The sequence below is a fragment of the Diadema antillarum genome, unplaced genomic scaffold (assembly GCF_040938485.1).
Source record: "Diadema antillarum isolate AM-2024a unplaced genomic scaffold, OU_Dant_1.0 seq00000377_RagTag, whole genome shotgun sequence".
Taxonomy (NCBI): Eukaryota; Metazoa; Echinodermata; class Echinoidea; order Diadematoida; family Diadematidae; genus Diadema; species Diadema antillarum.
This window is the reverse complement of record NW_027271376.1, coordinates 51,671-66,103: the sequence shown is the minus strand read 5'-3', so window position 1 is coordinate 66,103 and position 14,433 is coordinate 51,671. Positions and strand designations below refer to the sequence as shown.

The 14,433-nt window shown below is 39.9% G+C and overlaps 3 protein-coding genes across 3 annotated transcripts; all 3 read right to left on the bottom strand.

Moving 5' to 3' along the window:
• Nucleotides 1-1,714: 1,714 nt before the first annotated feature.
• Nucleotides 1,715-4,277, bottom strand: LOC139731531 (sphingomyelinase C-like). The gene is made up of 3 exons (XM_071642413.1): nucleotides 4,256-4,277; nucleotides 3,453-3,494; nucleotides 1,715-2,940 (listed from the first exon to the last, which is right to left on the bottom strand). The coding sequence occupies exons 1-3, from the start codon at nucleotides 4,275-4,277 to the stop codon at nucleotides 1,715-1,717; spliced, it is 1,290 nt and encodes a 429-aa protein (XP_071498514.1).
• Nucleotides 4,278-7,611: 3,334 nt separating this feature from the next.
• LOC139731530 (sphingomyelinase C-like) lies at nucleotides 7,612-10,736 on the bottom strand. Its single transcript, XM_071642412.1, has 3 exons — nucleotides 10,655-10,736; nucleotides 9,740-9,790; nucleotides 7,612-8,867 (listed from the first exon to the last, which is right to left on the bottom strand). The coding sequence occupies exons 1-3, from the start codon at nucleotides 10,734-10,736 to the stop codon at nucleotides 7,612-7,614; spliced, it is 1,389 nt and encodes a 462-aa protein (XP_071498513.1).
• Nucleotides 10,737-11,729: 993 nt separating this feature from the next.
• On the bottom strand, nucleotides 11,730-12,857 carry LOC139731543 (sphingomyelinase C-like). Its single transcript, XM_071642428.1, has one exon. The coding sequence runs from the start codon at nucleotides 12,855-12,857 to the stop codon at nucleotides 11,730-11,732; it is 1,128 nt and encodes a 375-aa protein (XP_071498529.1).
• Nucleotides 12,858-14,433: the final 1,576 nt, after the last annotated feature.

Genomic DNA, 14,433 nt, shown 5'->3' with positions numbered 1-14,433 from the left:
ACATATCAAATACTACATTTTAGGTACAATTATTTTTTTTTCAGCTAAAATGGAACGACGTATTATATCTTGTATATAAAGATTCCTAACGTATGATTAAGGAACATCAGTTATGCTTGTATTCTCGAAGATTTGATAAAATCATTTGTGAATGAACCCTGGACATTCTGTACAATAAGTAATTTTATCACTCTGTCTTATATAGTATTCAAATATTGTGTGGGAAATTACTGAAGGAAATGCATGTTAATACTAAAGTAAACCGGTCGTTATTATTTCAGAAATGTGTCATTTGCATATTATTAATGCTATATAGATTACATTGTTATTCTTCTCAAAACTATAATGCGGAGCCCTTATCTTATCTCTTAGACACATATGGTATTCACATTCTTCAAACAGGCATATAATATTCCTATAAGTATAAAGATACGCAAAAAACTTAACTCATTGTTGCACAACATACTTATATCCACACATATCAAGTTCGACAGATCATCACCTTGTGAACCTCAAAACTGTTTTAGCCTAAATCAATATAGACATTATACTGACAAGACGTCTGGAACATATCCGCTGCTCAACTAAAGCAGAATGTTCCATGCACTATTTTCCTTTAAAGCACATCTAAAGAAGTATCTGTTATCGAACTATTACCCAGCTAACACCAGTTATATTCCTCGAAATACATATATATATATATATATATATATATATATATATATATACAAGTGTATATATATAAAAAGATATATATATGTATACATATAATATACACACATATATATATATATATATATATATATATATATATAATATGTATATATATTTTTTTTTTCTTCAGGTTTAGGTCAATCTTGAATCATAATTAAAATCTTCCTCATTTTATTTTCATAATGGTTATCAAAAATCAACTGTTTGCATATTCTCCCGCACATGCACATAAAATTATATATTACCGTCACCTATATGACATATACACATATTAGAATTCACTGATCTTGCACTGTTGCACAACACACACACACATACACAAACACAGCCAGACAGACCATTCCGGATTGCTCTGCCAATACGGCAGTCTACGGATGACGCCGGATGTTTTTGATCTCTAAAAACTGCCGTGTTGGCCTCCTGGACGTCCAAGGATGTCCAAGGCGTCTACACGGATCTCTCCCCGGATCACCCGTGATCAGATCCGGCGTGATCCGGCTTATATGTGACTGGGGCTTTAGATAACTTATCATCATGAATGGCAAAGTAATGTTACAATAATGTGATAGGGCCTCATCTTTGCCAAGCTCTGCTTATGATGACGTTCCCTGCATTTATTTCTGCCTTGTTCACGTATGATTATAGGATGCTTTATCAATGTTGCTATTTTGATGTTTTTAGGACACAGTGTTGATACGAAATTGACCATTCCTATATTGATTTTTATGTTTTACTTTTTGTTTTGCATATTTTTTATCAATTTGTATTGATTTGTGACGTACCGTTCACATGGAGGAGAAAATTAGAAATAAAACCTAACCAAGCCAATCATTTCGGACACCGAAACTTGAAAAATGTTAAGAAAAAGGACGAGTACAGAATGAAAAGATAGTAAAGATTGGAAAGCAGATTTAGTTAACGGTATATCGCATTGACGTTGACGTTGTATACGCTGTCTTGAAGAAGACTTAGATGCTAGCAGGCCTTATCGTCCACGTTCTTAGACTGATATCAATGCAAGGAAATATGTTAAAGCTATAAGTAGATGTCCAGAAGAAATGACAAAACCGGAGTCTGTAGTGAAGTCAGGGGCGTCGGTTGTAACGTCCGTAACACCAGGGGTGGAAGCACTGGAACTAACTTCTTCAAAGTCAAAGACTCCAAGGACGGCATAGTGATCGGCCAGATCCCAGGTCGATATCTCCAGAAGGCAGCTTTCGGAAAACGGGTAGGTGGGAAAGGGTGAGAGGGACAGCATGCAGACATCGAAGGGTTGGGAAGACATGGGGCGCACAACCTCCAGAGTGGCGTAGACTGGCTGAAGATGGGACGTGCTGTAAAGGACGTAATCTATCCACGACTGACCCGTAGAGTTAAGCAGAGTGTTCTCCACCCCGTCGTAGGTGTAGATTCTTTCTCCGACGATATCGGGGACCTCACTGTGGAGGGCGCTGATGACGTCATGTCCATGCTGGGTGCCATTCCTCGCGTTGAGATCTCCAGCGTAAATTACAGGTTCACCTGCAGGGATGTTCTGTTTCCGCATCAACTCGTACATCTGGGTTGCCTGAGCAACGCGAACCGCGTCAGCATTTGCTCGCTGCGTAGCTTGTAGATGGGTACCGAGAACGTGGTACGTCTTGCTCTCTCCTCCTACAGACTTCTCGATCTGGACGTACACGGCTCCTTTCCCCGATATGTCGTCCGCCGTTAAGGGAACCGATTCATTATACACGAAGCTGTCTTCCCTGAGAATGGGCCAACGAGAGGCGATGAAGACCCCTCCATTCTCGAGCTTCCGAGGCGGCTGAGGAGGACTCCCGACAGTCTCTGTGTAGTGAATGAAGCCATATTGATCGAGGATGTCTCGTATGGTGAGTTCGCTCTCCTCCATGCTCTCGTTGTACACGGAGAAACAACCACCCATGAACACCTCGTTAAACACGATGACGTCGACGTCAGGATGCAACCGAAAGAGTTCCCGGGGAATCCTGCAGGTGCGCTCCCGTTGTCCCGTCTGGTAGTATAGATATCTCAGTTCCCACACATTGTAAGCTATGACCTTCAAAGTCGTAGCTGCGGTGGGATCACTGAGTGGCAGTGGTTCGGGCGAGGCGCAGAGGACGTCATTCTCATTGGGACAAGACCCGGTGGCGTTCTCACAAACGAAGTCGAGACCGAAATGTCCACAGTGCGTCCAGTTCCCTTGGCAATCCAGCTCATCACCTTGAATATCAACATAAAGTCTTATCTTTTAAAAGGTTATAAACATAAATGTAATAAAATGTACAAAATTCTCTGAGGTCACGATCGCTCAAACAGCAGAGATTTTATGTAACCTTAAATGAGGACTGACCTGGTAAAAAGAAACCCTGATATGTATAAGTAAACTTGTGTAGAAAAAAAATCTTAATTTCCCATAAAGATTTAAGTGAATAAAATGTACTGCTTTCAAGATTTGATTTAGATATTAGGTTCTGTCAACGGATGTGTCATGCTCATGTCGATGAACATTTATCATCACAAATATAATGGGCGTCAAGTTTGTTTAAGCAAAGCATCTCAGTTTGGAGAGGTTCATCAATGTTCACCTTCATGTTAACACGCGTATTGGCTTTACAGCACGCAGAATATCACTTGGCCTTTGACAACACTCACTTCAAATGCATGGCTATTATCCTGTATGGGCGTGGTTTATTATAAAGAACACAACTTGGATCGCCCAGCTATGTACCTACCTAACCAAACAGTCGGAGTGTTGTCATCTACGTCACAGGAACCTGGAAGAGAAAGAAGTAAATAGTGTGTACTCTTCGGCTTGATTGCTATACCCAAATTATGCACATGATATCAGGTTAAATCGAGTACCCCTCCCTGACAAGACATAGTTGTACAAGTCTCGATTTGAAGTTTGTGTGTTGCTATTCTTGTGCCCCAGTTTGAACATTCAAGGTGTGTCGCCATGGAACATGGATTCATGTGGGGTGTGGTGTGATGTCTTAAACCTGCTCGACTTTAGACCCTTTTATCTTATCAATACATTATATCTCGTATTTCAAAAAAACAAAACATAACATGACGGGAGTTCGTCGGGAGATAAGCTAGACGTTTACTCACTTCTCCATACTGGACTCATCTGTATAGGGAGTATACGGATGAGTAATTTAGATTTATTTTCATTTTTCGACAAAATAAAACACAAACAAACCGTGACGTACAGTTTATTTTGTAACAGAGAGTGAGGACTAGGTAAACAAGACGGTGTGAATTAAAAACAATAGTGAACCCTTACAGTCATGACACATTGTAATGAATAAGCCTACTGAAATATTCAAAGTGAGTAAACAACATAGAATTTTTGACTGATACATCGATAACAACTGAATTAAACCAACCGTGACAATATTTACTTGATTAGTTATAGGTTCAACAGTCTTTACGATATATCCACGAAGAGCGCCATTTAATTGTCGCCATGTCTTTGCAAGTGTATGAGGACTATACAGTGGTGCCCAAATAAACAACGATGAACTTAACTAACTGTAGGATGAGAAAGACGACATCTTGTCCTTCTGTGTTCTGTTCGATGCAGTGCAAGGTAAGTACGATGAATTATGTGAAATCCTAATATCAAAAGAAGATTGCTACAATAGTCTCACCTTTTACTCCTGCAGTACAAAGCAGTAACGAAACCCAAAGAAGGATGTTATGTGACGTCATCATGATGTCAGTGGTCGTGGATATGTTACAATCCTGCGCAGAGCACAATAAATGTATATTTTCAAATGATCTGGTAATCGACAACGAATGTGTTCTTGGTGTGTGTTGTTCCAGTTGTCTGCGCCCGAGTATGTGTATGCAATGCTTCCAAGATAACTTGAAACTGTTAATCAATGATTAGGACCTTGGACCCTCCATGCTGATTTCTGAAGGCAGATTAACTTGATTAAGTGCACGAATTAAATGCAATTACAAAGAACAACGGCAAGAAAACAGAGATTTGTAGGGGATTTTTTTAAAACTTTGTGTCAAATTTGGAAGCACCAGCAAAATTATGATGAATTTTTAATCATTTGTGCATGAATGCTCAGCCCAAATACTTTCCCCTACCTATTTCATAGGAAATAACGATGGAAAGAGGTAAATCTTTATGAAATCTTGTTTTTATTCTCTCCTTCTTCTTCTTCTTCTTCTTCTTCAGTCTTATGCATAAAGTTACAGCTGCATGGAGGATAAGGCCATAGCAGCGAACCTTTTTCACTACATGCAATGTCATAAATGTACTCTGTCCGGGACTTTAGCAGTGAGTAATGTGCTGAATGATTATAATATAAATATATACAGTGTGCGTGTGTGTGTGTGTGTGTGTGCACATTTTTTTTTTTTTTTTTTTTGTAATTCCGCTTTATTTTTCTTGCTCTGTGCCCCCACCATTTTCTCTTTATCTTTATTATTCTCTCCTATAGAAGAATATCTGCAACCTATGCGAGTGCCGGTATGGCCAAGCTGACATGAAATAAATGTGACGGATACACGAAAAAATACGCTTTCATCTGCTCACACATACCCAGACACAAAGAGAAATATAATTGTATGTTATGTTATGTTTCGGTGACCTAGTCGGGCAGATATATATATATATATATATATAATAGGTATGACATAAGTGAAGTGGGACCAATCATATGCACTTTTTGATGCCAATTGCATCATGTTTATTTTTGTTTTTGATCACACGTGATAACGCACTGACACTCAGAGTTATCATAGGATATACATAAATACATGTAGATAGTGAAATCATGTCCAAGAAAATACCAAATACAGAATGGAAAGGTTGACAAACTTCTGGTGAGCGTTGTGATTAGAATATTAATCACAGAGAAGTACGAAGGTTGTAACCAATTTGTGAAACATTATCTCCAAGCAGCCTGGTCTGTCAAGTTAGTTGTCTTCAGATATTGACTGCTTATCACTTGTAGCCCCTTCACCTGCGTTGATATACCACTTGAGAGTCTGCTGGTGGAGTACCAATTAACCTTTTCTTGCGAGGAGGTTTGCAAAGTGTGAGAAACACGGTTTATTGAAAGCAATAGATTATTAAGCAGAGGAGTGATATCCCAACCGGTTTATTGTTGAGGGTTCTCGTTTTTACCGTCTACGGATTTTGGTCGAAGTGTTTGCCAATGCATGTTTCCGAGTTTGATTTTGTCATGACAATAATCTAAATTAGATATTGAAGAAAAAATCCCATTGCATTTCATAAAATTGATGCGTAGAAGAAAGCACAATGAATCCATGCATATTTTGCACATAATCTCCAAGCAATATCTTTGATCATATGAATTGTTGAAACAAATAATGGAAAACAGATAACTGCAAATTGATAACAGTTATATACACAATCAAAAATTTGAAAGGGGGTGAGAGACTAATTTTTCCCACTTAATCCTAAACTAGTAGGGGTCTACCTACGGCCTTACGGCTGAAAGTTTCATGGAGTACTTGCACTCGTATTTCACTCGTATTAAGGAAATGTATACAATTATCATAAAATATTTTTACATCCATTGTGTTTACAACATATGTAATTACAACATAGTAATGATTGCGAGCGCAATAAATCAATACTGTGTACATGGTATATGACAGCATTTCAAGTTAAATCGTCGGTGAAAGCTGGTTAAAGGAACCCAGAACCAATTAATATAAGTGGGGATTGTGTGAAAGCAGCAAGAGTAGAACACCTCAGTGAAAGTTTGAAGAAAATCGGACAATCGATTTAAAAGTTATGAATCTTTAAAAATGTTGTGCCCTCATTGCTCGATGAGTATGCTACTACAGTGCATGACGTCGCTATGACAACAATATATCGAAAATATACTGAAAATTCAACATATATTCACTTTTGTAGCATAAGAAAGAGCACTTGACCTATACATACCTCTTTCTGAAAGCGGGGGGGGGGGGGATATTGCCAACCTTAACATATTTGAAATGTATACTTTTCACGAAAATTACATTTTGTGGAATTTCCTTTATTTTCTGTATAAAATTGTAATAATGTCATGAACTGTAGTCTCTTCATGCATGATGCAAAGATGATGGCACCGAAACGTTAAAATTTTTTAACTTTTTAACCGAACTAAAACTTTCAAACCTCAAACTTTCACTGATGTTTTGTGCTATAACATTGCTGCTTCACTCAATCCACGTTTATGTTGGGGTTTTGGTTTCCTTTAAGTACGAAGAAGCACAAGTTTAGTGAACGCAAAATGTGATGCCATGGAAATAAGTAGCTCCATGGTGATACCATACTTTAAACACCACGTCAATTAACTCGTAGCAAATTTACCTACACGATTTACTTTAAAAACGGTCATCATGGATATCGCACAGAAGGAGTGCACATACTCTGCTTTGGGAAGCATTTATTTAAATGCGTTCAAACAAAACATACGTACAATGTATATTACTCAAACTTACATGTATTCGTGAATTCGTAAACTCATATTTAGTAAACATTCATAGAAAACATAAAAAGAGCTGTCAATGAAATTACCTCTGTAGATCTGTAACTAAGACTATTTTTGGTCTGATGTGAGGTTTGTCAAAACATCAAAGCTAAAATGCCACGTAAACGTGTTATGGAGAAACAACAAACAAAATAACAAAAATTAAAATCATTCAATGCAATAATTAGAGAGAAATATAATCTTTATTTCTCAAAACGACGAAACTGAAATTTGCGAGGGCCATGATGACCTGATTTCATAAGCAATATATTTTGAGCGATGAGTGGCAAATACGTCTGCAAAAAGGGTCAAATCATGAGACTGCTGTAAACATTGGCATCACTGACTATATTATCATCGCACTAAGTCTCAAACCTGAATGTTACCACTGTTGCAAAATCACTGTGAGGATTACAAACACGGCAGCAGACCAGCCACCCAGACACCGGAGAGCGTTTGTAGAGTCGGTAGTGAAGGGTTGAAGGGTTGAAGGGTGTCGTGAAGGGTTGAAGGGTGTCGTGAACAAGACGTCGTCATGGTCAAAGTCAAACGTTCCCAGGACAGCGTAGTGGTCTGAGAGGTCAGTGATGACTCTGGTGTCTCTGCATGCGTCCATTCCTGGATAAGCTGGAAAAGGTGAGATGGCTCTCCAGCACACCTCCAGTGGATCCATCCGGGGTCGAACAACCTGCAAGGTGGCAGTCGTGGGCTGGAGATGCGACGAACTGTACATGACGTAGTCAAGCCACGTGCTATTCTCGGTTGTGTTTTCGTTGAACATGTCGTTGTTCTGGTGGTCATAAGTAACGTAGAGGTCGCCGACAAGTCGAGGGACGGTTGCGTCAAACGCCTCGATGACGTCGTCCCCGTTTGTTGTGTTCATCTTAGCATTGAGGTCTCCGGCATAAATGACTGGTTCGCTGGTTGGAATGTTCTGCTCGAGCATGAAGTTCCGGATGATATTTGCCTGAGTGACCCTCACCCCATCTGCATCTGGTGTACCAAATGCTTGCATATGAGTGCCAAAAACATGATATATTTGACTTTCTCCGTTAACTGTCTTGTTGATCTCAGTGTACATGACACCCTTTGCTGTGACGGCGTATGTTTCAGTAACGTTAAATACCCTCGATGCATTCTTCAGGATGGGCCATCGAGATGCCACAAAGATGCCGCTATTTTCGAGGAGCGGGAAAGGTTCACCAGGTCCCTCGGCGACGGTGTAAGTGTAGTAATTAAAACCGTACTGATCCAGCATGTCCCGAATGGTCAGCGTGCTCGTTTCGATGGAGTCGTCGAAAGGCGCGAAGCAACCTCCCATGAACACCTCGTTGAAGACGATGACGTCGAGATCGGGATGCATGGTGAAGACGAGTCGAGGGATTCGGCACGTTCGCTCCTGCTGACCACTCTGGAAGTAGAGATATCGAATCTCGTACACGTTGTACGCCAAGACTCGCAGGGTCGTAGCGGGAGTAGGATCGGCCATTTGTACTGCTGGAGATGCGCACATCACTTTCGTTCCGTTTTCGCAGGGTTCAAGTGAGCCACCGTCCGGGTCTTCGCAGACGTAGTCCAGACCAAAGTGAGAGCAGTGGGTGAGATTTCCCTTGCAGTAAAAGTCATCATCTACGTCTCCTAGAGTGCAGAATATGAACAGTGCAAACTATCGGTTTTTATCTAATCGCAACTCTTTGAGCAATAATAATCAGTGAATGCCCAAATGTCACATCTTATACCGGAAGGAATATCATAAAGACGGTCAAACCTTTCACCTATTATAAATTTCTTTATGTAAAGTCGAAATGTGCATTATGAGTAATCACACATTTTCTACCTCTCGTGAGCATTTCAACTTCCGCACATTTTAAAGTTTTGACAGAAGACGCTACTATCAAGACTATGACAGTATAGACCCTATTTGTAAAGTACTGTATTCATAGTTTTATATTGATTTTTTTTTCTTGTAACACGGACAAGGCTTCCACACGTACGAGCATCATACTGGAAATCACGTCACGTGACTAATGAAAGGTCGAATCCATGACGTACAATAATAAAGAATTATCGTATCACATCAGTTAATGCGGAACTGTGGTGAGTAAGAACGTCTTGGTGTTGAGTTTTACACACATGAAATAACGGTCCGTCTGCACACACGAATACTATACATCTTCGAAAATTTTAAATATAGCAATAAAACGTCTATACTTTAACAGACATTCATGTCACCTTATCATAACCACTGAGAAGATAAACGACTTTACAGCATACATTCCAAAAACACCTCCTATCGATGCTATATGCTATTGCGTTTGTATAATTATTTTGTCGCAAATTTTAGAAGGATGCAATAATAGTTACCACCAACAGATAGCTCTTAGAGCTGCCCTTTCTGCATAAATTCTATTAATGTAAGGTTTAAACAACAATCATCTTTTTTTTTTGCGGCGAGAAACTAAAGCCCGAAAAAAAAAGCTGTGAAGATGATCCTTCGCTAACTAGCTTACCCAGCCAAACTGTTGGTGTATTCTCGTCAACATCGCAGTTTTGTCCTGAAATGAAAAGAGAAAATATATATTGTTATCAAAATTCGACATAATTTTATAATGGTACTTCAGGGACCCCACCAAATGATTAGGTCTTAGTTGTATCTTGCTATGATAATCATCCGTTTGCAAGAAAACAAACATAAATGTAACCCATACTGATTGATATTCAATATCCCATTTCGTAGTTAACCAGCATGCACAAGATGTGAAAGGCTGTGACGACCATGATAGTCATTGAAGTTACTCATTGAAGTCACGTTAATATGTTTATTGCATGCAACGTATCACTGATTCCATTTCATTACGCTCGCAAAGCAACTTACAAAATACGTTGTCTCTTAACAAGACTTAAGTTAAAACTCTGCTACAGTGTGGTTAAAGGGAACCCTAAAAATGTGTGGGTATATACTTTTCAACAAAACCTTTCAAGGAATTTTTCACTGCAAGATGCAAGACACGACCATGCCGCACATGGGATTAAAGATGATCTAACAACATTATGCTTGAATGATATTTTACATAAGACATGTGCGAGTAATCTTGCCTTTTCTATCAAAATCCTAAAGGAAACTTATTCGAGTTACTGAGCTCAGATCAGGAGGCCGTTGACGTTTCATTTTGTCTTTTCATGTTTGGGGCAATTCCAACTGTTAAATTATTGATATTATGATTTTGAAGTCCTATGCATTGTGGCATTTCGTCTGTCGTTACGATATATTACAAATGGATGGTCAATACGTTCATTTAATAAGATATGGCTGGCCTCACACGCTGGGTTTTCTGCAATTTGTGCAATTATCTCACACACTTGTCTATCATACACTGTGCAGTTAGACTTAATAACGTAGTACATTGTATATCAATATCGTTTACCTTGGACGCAGGAGATGACTGCAAAGATGGTCATCAAAAGCAATCCAACCAAATGGTGTTGATGATAGTTGCGGAAAGCCATTTTGCTCTTCTTTCGCCGAAATGTGTATCTTTCTTTTCTTGAACCCGATCCCAGACTCGTCTTAAATAGCTCAGGCACTTGGCGACTCAGTCTCGTATATCCTTATCGTCTGACGGTTAACAGGTAGTTAATGAGAGCAAAGTCGGCGAGTAATCAATGTCTTATCAAGATATTTATGTTCTTCCCCGTCCGTCATGAGAGGAATTTGTTTGCTTTTGTTCTAGTTGCTTTTGGTAAAACACTGCAATATATAGGCTCTTTTGTCAGCCGTTATGATTATCGAATAATCAATGAATCAATCATGAATCACTGACGGAACGTGTACAAAGATATATTTTCCAATTCAAGAGAGACACCAATAATCCTTTAATGCAGTAGTTCTGTGTGAACATTTCTCGAGCGAGAGTCATGAAATAGAAGATACACGCATATACACACCATGCACACAGGGCAAAGGCACACTAGTCTTTTGACGCAAATAATTTTCACATGTTCATGATTGCACTGCACAGATTTTTTTTCCCTCGCATATTCATTTTTTTTTCCAATTGTGTTTTTTATTTTCATCAAACAGAAATGTAATACAAATACAAAGCAAACACTAATATATCATTTATTGTAAGCAATTTTATAGCAACAGAGATCACAGATTTTTGTAAGCGATATAAAGAACGAACGAATAGAAACAATGCGTAAACTTTGCAAAAGTGACAAAAAGTTAATATTTCGACGGAAAAGAGTGATCTACCGAAAAGCGGATCTTGTACAACGCAGATCACTCTAAAAATTTTGCACATGATCATATACCCATATCCAAGATCATCAATTCTATGATGCGAACTAACAAATAAAGAGCTTTGGAGATATGATATTGTATTCGGAAGAGCTTGTTGTTGTTATTCGAAATTATTTTTTTTTCAAGTTTACTTCAGTTATTGTTAACCATGATGAAGCCAAGTGGGGAAAAGAACCTGTGTTTAGTCCCTTAGCTACTCACAATAATGGAGGAGCAAGAGTAAGCAAAACACCAGCAATTACAACCAAAACCATGCACAAGTCTTGAACAAGGCGCCCAGCTTCTGAGTCAGTAGAGGTTGGTGCCTGGTCAGTTGTGCTGAACATCCGGTCGTCGAAGTCAAGAACACCGATCACGGCGAAATGGTCGGAGAGATCGGTAATGTTTTGTCTTTTCCGACATCGCGGTGAGTGTGGGTAGGAGGGATAGGGGGAGAATGCTTGCATGCAGACTTCGAAGAATTCAGAAGCGCGAGGGCGCAGGATCTCCTGCGTGGCGGTGGTTGGATTGAGGTGGTGTTGATTGTAGATGACGTAGTCCTTGAACGATTTGCTGTCGCCATCTCTCGCATCGTTTTCGAGACCATCCGTGGTGTAGTTATACACGCCAATTATTGGCGGTACGACGGCTTCCAGCGCCTCGAAGATATCGGCTGCGTTGGACGGCGCATCCGTGTAGAAATTCACGTTGAGATCTCCAGCATAGATGACAGGCTCGTCGGAGGGTAGGTTTAGCCCCTGGGCAAAGTCGTACATCTGACTCGCTTGCTTGACCCGGACGTTGTCTGCGACGGCACCCTTTGACGCCTGGAGATGAGTGCCAAAAATGTGGTATATTCTACTATCTCCATCGACTGTCTTCACTACGCGAGCATACTTGGCCCCCTTGGCAGACAAGGCATCCGAAGTAGTGTTGACAGCAGCGTTGTAGATGGTCTCGTCTTCTGCTTCAATGGGCCACCTCGTGGCTATGAAGACACCGCCGTTCTCGAATTTCGGCAATTCGCGCTCCTCCCCAATCGTTCTGGTGAAGAAATTGAACCCGTACTGCACCAGGATGTCGCGGATAGTCAGAGTATTCGCACTGGTGGTCGAGTTCACGCTCGAGAAGCAACCTCCCATGAAGGCCTCGTTGAAGACAATAACGTCAATATCTTGCCTCAGTCGGAAGAGCTCCTTCAGCTGCCGGCAAGTTCGCTCTCTCTGACCATTCTGTTGGTACAGATAGCGCAGTTCCCAAATGTTGTAGGCCACTATGTTTATCTGGGTGGCTGGGGATGGCTCCGAGAGAGGGATGGCTGGGGGCGAGGAACACAAGACCCTCATACCGCCCTCACACGGCACTTCGCACACCAGATCGAGACCAAAGTGGGAACATTGCAACGGTTCAATTATGCAGGTTTCGTTCTCTCCGTCGTCATCTGAGGAAAGATGATATGACACCACATTTTCCACGGATCGTCTATAATCGCAAAAGCATTCGATCAACTGTACTTTACTTCTCTGGAAATTTCGACATCTGCAAGAAGACTATTGATCATATCAAAATTAGATAATAATGCGGTCACACGCGGCTCGGGATTACATTATTAGATTTTGTACCGGCTGTATAAACTTCGTCACTCTCTTGCGTAATCATTGTATGTTGGTATTGGTTCACATGAAAGTAACCTTAGGTCATATAGAATTGTACAGATTATTGTACATTGATATCTGAAGCATCATACACAATAATATGGTTTCTTGATCATCTTATATAAAATTATGCAATGATAAAGAAACGATATTGTGCATGAAGTAAGTATCCTACCTAAGAAGACATTTTGTAGTCACAAGCAATATAATGAGACTGTGAATACGCAAGCTACACCAAGCGTTTGAAGAACTTACCGAGCCAGACAGTAGGAATTCCGGGGTCAACGCTGCAGTTCTGACCTTTAGAAACACAAACATTTCACATAAGTCAGAAAATGTTATTTTCATTTATCAATTACAGCGGCTCATATTCTGTTTGGTCATGAACATAAAATAACTATTTTTAAATGAAGAAATTTTCCAAGTTCGAATATTGTTCCTTGAAAAACGGCAAACATTTTCGAAAGCAAAGATTTGAACTGTTAAACTGTTAAACTATAAGCTATCATGTGTTATTTTACGAAATCCATACAATCTAGTCATGCAAGTTCTGATCAGACAATATTAACCACATGGACCTCCCGGCAGTTGTAAAGGCGCCTTCATAATGCAGGTACTAATGGTCATTCAATCTGACGTATTCTAAACGTGTGGTATGGTATATAATTATGATATAGTAAACAATGACGGCAATTTCGCCTACGTAACTATATGCAAAAGTTTTCTTGAGCTAAAGAATGGGCTCTCAGCTGCTCTTTATCTCTTCAAGTAGGCCTACGCGGCATACTTAAATACACATGAAAGGAACATTATCAATCACATACCTGCATTAGCTAATGTCGTCTGCAGCAACGATGCAAAGAAAATGCACTCCAACAATATCCCAAATACCTCCATTATTTTGATAGAATTGTAAGACTATTCGTCAACACTATGTATACTCTGGATCGCAATCGACGTCCTTGGCCTTATCAGCGTACTTTGAAGTTTGGAAGGAGCTGCGAAACAAACCCAGGAGTGGGTCACCTTCATCCCCTCCCTCCTTCCCCACCCCCCCCCCCCCCGAGTGGCTCGAGTGGAACGAATTATATTTGTGCTGGTTTGTTTTAACCTAACTGAAAATCATGATGACACTCACAATGTAAGGCGAATAAAGAGGATATCATTACACATAATGCATGATAATTTGCCAAGGGAAAACCTGTAGAATTAAGAGACAAGATTTCTCGAAGACTCGATAAGATAAAAGTTGCATCTCCGGAAAATC

Bases quoted from the DNA above. Each gene is read 5' to 3' on its own strand.
- LOC139731531 (XM_071642413.1), bottom strand. From the start codon at position 4,277: ATGTCGTCTTTCTCATCCTACA. The intron at 3,495-4,255 runs GTTAGTTAAGTT...TTTCTCTTCCAG, and splicing joins GTCGTCTTTCTCATCCTACA to GTTCCTGTGACGTAGATGAC. The intron at 2,941-3,452 runs GTAGGTACATAG...TTGATATTCAAG, and splicing joins CACTCCGACTGTTTGGTTAG to GTGATGAGCTGGATTGCCAA.
- LOC139731543 (XM_071642428.1), bottom strand. From the start codon at position 12,857: ATGAGGGTCTTGTGTTCCTCGCCCCCAGCCATCCCTCTCTCGGAGCCA.
- LOC139731530 (XM_071642412.1), bottom strand. From the start codon at position 10,736: ATGGCTTTCCGCAACTATCATCAACACCATTTGGTTGGATTGCTTTTG. The intron at 9,791-10,654 runs GTAAACGATATT...TTTCTCTTTTCA, and splicing joins AGTCATCTCCTGCGTCCAAG to TTTCAGGACAAAACTGCGAT. The intron at 8,868-9,739 runs GTAAGCTAGTTA...TCTGCACTCTAG, and splicing joins TACACCAACAGTTTGGCTGG to GAGACGTAGATGATGACTTT.